The 6,026-nt window shown below is 31.6% G+C and overlaps 1 protein-coding gene across 1 annotated transcript; it reads right to left on the minus strand.

Moving 5' to 3' along the window:
- Window positions 1-1,416: 1,416 nt before the first annotated feature.
- On the minus strand, window positions 1,417-5,014 carry LOC108320585 (malate dehydrogenase 2, peroxisomal). Its single transcript, XM_017552037.2, has 9 exons — window positions 4,603-5,014; window positions 4,284-4,499; window positions 3,717-4,031; window positions 3,348-3,437; window positions 3,182-3,265; window positions 2,200-2,235; window positions 1,995-2,084; window positions 1,811-1,905; window positions 1,417-1,722 (listed from the first exon to the last, which is right to left on the minus strand). Exons 1-9 carry the CDS (start codon window positions 4,672-4,674, stop codon window positions 1,650-1,652), a joined length of 1,071 nt encoding a protein of 356 aa, XP_017407526.1. The 5' UTR covers window positions 4,675-5,014; the 3' UTR covers window positions 1,417-1,649.
- Window positions 5,015-6,026: the final 1,012 nt, after the last annotated feature.

Consider the following 6,026-nt stretch of genomic DNA (forward strand, 5'->3'; position numbering starts at 1 on the left):
AATAATACTTTTGTGTCTTTTTATAATCTTTGTCGATGATGATAGCTTATGACTATCACCATAAAAGAATCGTAAAACGAAGAAGAAAATAAAGACGTGGTAGATAGAAGGATACGTGGATTGAAGAGAGGATGACTACTGAAAATTGCAGAGAAGAGAAAGCTCATGAGAATGGTTCGAATAAGAATTCTAAATAAGAAGCTCGAAGTGTAAATTTGAGAGTTCAAATGTTTTTAAATAGAGGCATTCAATGTGTTTTGTACGGAACAACACATCTTTCCTCATATGAAACATTCTTAAAGGGAGAGTTTGGGAAACAAAGCATCATCAGTAGCAAAATTGTTGCAGATTTACATAATAAAACTCAGTGGTAAAAGATCAACCATTGTAAATCCACTTGCTCAAACCAGCTTGTGTATCTTCTCACTCCTGACTTAATCCGAACATAACTTATACATGACTATTTCAATTAACAGAATTGAATCCAATAGGTTAAGGGAAGAAAAAAAATCCGTGCGGTATATGCATATATAATCCTCAACAGATATTTATTGTCAATTAGTAACAGATATTTTAATATTCGTCCCTAAACGCGTCGAATACAAATATTAGATATTATCTGATTCGTGAATATTCGTTCTTCACAAAAAATAATAATAATAACTTAATTTATATTTTATAAAATTAAATTTAATTAAAAATAAAATTAATTTATATTTTATTAAATTAAATTTAATTGAAATTAAATTTTAATTTATATTTAATTTAATTTATATTATATTATATATAAATTTTTGCATTTATTTTAAAATATATAAAATATATTTTTTAAAATTTTTGCAAGTATTTGTAAGTATATTTGAGTTTTAAAATTTCTACAGGTATTTTTTTGAGTAAATATCTACATAGATAGCCAGCGAGTTACAATTTAGATTTAATTTTATTGATTGAATTGCATATAAACACTATCTCGACCCGAGCTTGCTGAGTTGAGTTAAGAACATGCAATCGAGAAACTGAATATATTTTCTATCACTCAACTTTATTTATAGATGCTTCTACACGGCCCCAAAAAACAATCTTCTGCTGCATCTCATCTTACAACTTCCCACTTTGCAATAAGACAATCTAATGATGGTTCTTGCACAACCTGATGCCATCATGTCATTGACAGAGGACGTATGTATTTTGTCTTCTCCAAAATTCTGTCCTTTATTTCATTTTTTTATCCCTGATTATGGAGATTAGTTTGCTCTGATGGGTGACAGAAGAGTGGACCATTGGTGTTAGATCTCATACCATTGATTAGAGAAAAGATATGACCACAAATTATATCATCAACCTTCTCAGTTTCTGCATATACAGCACAATCTAAAGGAACAAAAGAGCCATTACTATTTGTTATGCACTGTCAAATACTAAAATGTGTTGCGAGTAAAATAAGATTTTGAATTAGTACAAAAGACCCATATTGTAGTATCTTTCAGATCATTATACGGTTCCACGATATCCGTGATCATCAGTAGTAAGGGATGACACCGAAAATTTAAAAGATATTTTTAAGACAAAAAAATCTACTATGAACAAAGGGAAGCGTTACAGAAGGTCTTTATTTAAAAGAAACAGAAACTAGTTTTTCCTGGTCACATTTATTTTTTGATGAAGTCTATACCCTTCTGGATGCTTCCTGCTAACTCTTTCTTTGCTTTTTCCAACCCAATCCTGTGAAGCATTACACACCAAAAGTTTCACTTTCTGTGCTGCTTACTGTATCCAAGAAAATAGGGAATAGATTCATAAACTATGATACCTTTCATACTCGTTGAGGGGGCCTAATTGATATACCTCTTCTGCTCCAGCACGACCGAGACGTACCTTCGTTGCAAAGAAGGGAAGTTCTGTAACCTATCGAAGGCAAGGCATATGATACTGTTAAATAAGATCTAAAAGACAAGATAGAGAACAATGCAAGGAAAAGGACGTTAAAATGGAACCTGAGAATCAACAAAAGCACACTCCACCACCCCAGCTTCTCCTTTTAAGCCACGGAGGCATGCGTCCGCAAACTTGGCAGCTGCATATGCCTACACAATCAGGAGTGAGATTTCAACTTTGCATGTTTGTCTACTATGACACAATTGACACTTGATTGATGATATATATGTAGAAATATGAAGATAAAGTTGATAAACAATTAACCATGGATAGTGTGGCCGAACCAGCACCAGCTTTTGCCTGTAACATGAATATAATTGTCAATTGATTATGATGAACATTCAATCACAACCAAATATAGACCAGGAAACGAAAAACAAAATTTTAGATTTCTTTAAAAGCTAAGGTCGTGGATACGGAAACATGGTTGAGCAGTAGAGATAATCTCAGACCAGAAAAATGTGTTACGATACAAATAACTACTGTTATTAGCCATTCTTTTACAGCTGAACTATTGAACTATTGCTACTAGTCATTATTTTAAAGTTGACAAGTTTTACATTAGTTAGTTTTATTTTGTTGATACTAGTTTAAACACAACTCTTTGTGATACCAAAGAGGAATTTTCACTCTCTTTCAATGATAAGTTATATTCTACTATACTTCTCTGTATTCTTCTATGTTTTCTGATTATAGTATGCACCTTTGTTTGGGTACTTTCACTTGTTTGAAAATCTTAACTAAAAAATGATACGGTCAAGTGTATAGTCTCCTCTAATTGTCAAGCATTGTTTGGGTATTTTCACTTGTCTAAACATCTAAAGCAAAATTCATATGGTCAAGTTTATACGCTCCTCTTATTAAACATCTAAAGCAAAATTGATAGTGTCCACTGTAGTCTCCGGTGATGATGAAGGAAATTGGAGAAGTTTCACCAATCTTGCATTATCTTGGATCATAGCACCTTAAACAACTTATAGTTGCAGCATCATATTATATTTTTCTGACCTCTATTAATATTTCACTGTTAATCTAGCATCAGGCAGATGTTGGTAACGGTAACTGAAAAGAAGGATGCATAAAAATTGACAGTGACACAATCTGTCATCAACTAAGAAATGACCATAGGAACAAGTATATATTTGTATGACCGTAAATTATCAACATATGATATGCAATGGATCTTATTAATTATCCCTCTTCTACTCCGTTTAACTGTTGAGGTTATAGATTCAAATGAAAGTACCTCCACAACTTCAGTTCCACCATTTTGAATGCGATTTGTCAGGTATTCAGTTTCTTCTGCAGTGAAGCTACTGGGAGGCTTAACCTGTTAAAGCAAGTTTGAAGAAGTTTCAAGACCTGTCGATTCTATGATACTTTTTAAATTAAGGGAGTATTCTCTACAAGACCTGTGACAAAAGAGGCAAAATAGTGACCCCAGCATGACCTCCCACCACTGGAACGTCAACCTCTCTTGGATCCACTCCAAGTACCTCTGCCTGCAAGAAGAAAACATGGCCGGACATACACACCAGCCTGAATTCATACAATTCCAGCATACACTATAAAAATCTCACATGTAGAAATATCTGCTTTGTTCAACCAATTGTAATACTTTTCATAACCACATAAACAAACCAATTTAATATAACAGTTAACTCCAAATTGATTATACTTTTAGCTTGTAGTCTCCTATATATTTTATTTCTACAGCACAGCATGAAGGAAATTTAAATGAGTTATAGACTGTTTGAATAAGAACAGCAAGAAATGCTTACCACAAAAGTATTTGCCCTCACAACGTCAAGAGCTGTAACACCCAGAAGTCGCTTTGGGTCATATGTACCGGCTCTCTTGAAAACCTCTGCAGCAATAGCAACAGTGGAATTCACGGGATTACTGATCAAGTTGACAATTGCATTGGGGCAGGACTTGGCAATTCCTTCACTAAGGGTCTTCACAATTCCAGCATTTATTTTAAATAAATCATCCCTTGTCATCCCAGGTTTCCTTGGCACCCCAGCAGGTATGATTACCAAGTCCATGCCAGTGAGTGCACTCTCGAGTTGTGGTTGTCCCAGAAAGCCACGAACCTAAAATCCAAAAAAAAAAAAGAACACGCATTATTTGAAAAAATGTCAGCTAAACATCGTTAAGTTCCAACATAAAAATATTTTCAATAAAAAATTCCTTGATCCTTAAAAGAAACCCCCCTCAAAAATATCTCCATCAGTACCAAAGGGGAAAACTCTTGTAACCAGCCTTAAGCATTAGCACAAAAACTACAACTCAGTCTTCTGTTCTGATTTAATTGACAATGAATAATTCAATGAGAAGAAATTTACCACAGCACCAGTGTCCATGTGGCTAATATCAGCTGTGACACCGGGGGTGTTGACAACATCATAAAGATGAAGAACTGAAACCAATGGGTTAATCTTCATCAACAAAGAAAGGGATTGACCAATTCCGCCAGCAGCCCCCAAAATTGCCACTTTGAATCCAGGTGCCCCACCCTTTGCTCTGCACTCAGCTCTCTTGAGAATAACATCGCCCTTTTCCTGTCACAACAAATTAAAAACTTGTTTCAGAAAATGGAAGCTAAAACTTATTGATCATGCAAGGAACACAGATCCAGATGTGACGTGAATTAGAGGAAGAAACCTGGAAATTTGAAGGCTGAAGATGAGCAGAGATTCTTGCAATACGCTGATTGGCTCCTGCACGTGCCTCCATTTTTTTGTATCACTGTTACGATCAGAGAAGGAGAAACAGTGTGTTGAAGCTGAGGGTGGAAAATTTGAAAAGAAATGATGGGAGCAAAAGAATATAAATTTATGAACAGAAAATAAAATGAAGGGATAATGAGAATGAGGAAGTTGACATATACGTCCAATGTTTTTCCCCTTTTAAAAAAATTTCACGAAAAAATGAATTTTTTGTGGAATCCAGATTTCTGAATTCTTATCCTATCATCTTCTTAGGTCTGAATTGAATGTGGCTCTCACAATTTTAACAAAGCTTCAAGCAGATTGCTAACTATTCGGTTCATGATTAAGATGGCTGTTTTTTTAAGTCAGAACCTGACTCACACGCTAGATGGATAAAAAATATGTTATGTTACTTGAGATTGGGTTATCTAACCAGATAAGAAGAGTTCCTGATATATAACTCGTTTTTCTTTTTTATTTTTAAAAAAAATAGAAATATTTGGAAAAGGATGGTATTTTTTTGTCACATTTTTCTATTAGTCCGAAATTAAATTAGTCTTCTTTTTAAAATTTGTAAGAAGGTTTGTATTTGACAAAACTGTCTACTTATTACGAGATGAGTTTCAGATTTATAAACTAGTTTGTTTGATTAAATTAGTTATAGTTGATAAATATAAAAAATCACGTAAAATAATATAGTTATGTAAATTTTATTATATATATACGTATAAATTTTACATTTTTAAAGAAAAATATGTTATTATGTAATTATAGTTGTAGTTTCTTTTTGAGATAATCAACTTTTTATTAAACATTTTAGTACTTATGTTTATTTTTAAGAATTTTATAGTTTTTATTTTATTTGGATAAATCGTTGTATTTAAATAAGTTGATATAATGAGTGTTAATTAAATTTAGTTTTTATTTATCTTATATATTTAATTTTATTAATTTGTTAATTTAAAGTATTGTTATATTGAATTTATTTTTTACAAGTTTCATCCATATGTATCTATATACAAAGAGGATATCTCTCTTTATCTATATTTATATATAAAGAATACATATTTGTGTACACAAGTTTTATTGTGTTTATACTAGTTATATATAATGTTGATTTAGTATTATATAATGAACTATTAATTACTTGAATTTATATTGTAAATTCTTTTAATTTGAACTATATAAAAAAATAAATAACTTAATAAATAATAAAATAGTAAAATAATTAATTGTTTAAAACAAAATTGAAATATATAGTAATAAGTAAAAAGAAATTAAAGATAATAAATAATATATTAAAATATAAGTAGAAATAATAGAAGAACATTAGATAACTTATAAGTTAGTTAAAGTAGTTTAGCTTACAAACTTGAA

The sequence above is a fragment of the Vigna angularis genome, chromosome 1 (genome assembly GCF_016808095.1).
Source record: "Vigna angularis cultivar LongXiaoDou No.4 chromosome 1, ASM1680809v1, whole genome shotgun sequence".
NCBI classification, from domain to species: domain Eukaryota; kingdom Viridiplantae; phylum Streptophyta; class Magnoliopsida; order Fabales; family Fabaceae; genus Vigna; species Vigna angularis.

Bases quoted from the DNA above. Each gene is read 5' to 3' on its own strand.
- LOC108320585 (XM_017552037.2), bottom strand. From the start codon at position 4,674: ATGGAGGCACGTGCAGGAGCCAATCAGCGTATTGCAAGAATCTCTGCT. The intron at 4,500-4,602 runs GTTTCTTCCTCT...TTGTTGTGACAG, and splicing joins TTCAGCCTTCAAATTTCCAG to GAAAAGGGCGATGTTATTCT. The intron at 1,723-1,810 runs GTATCATAGTTT...AATGCTTCACAG, and splicing joins CCCCTCAACGAGTATGAAAG to GATTGGGTTGGAAAAAGCAA.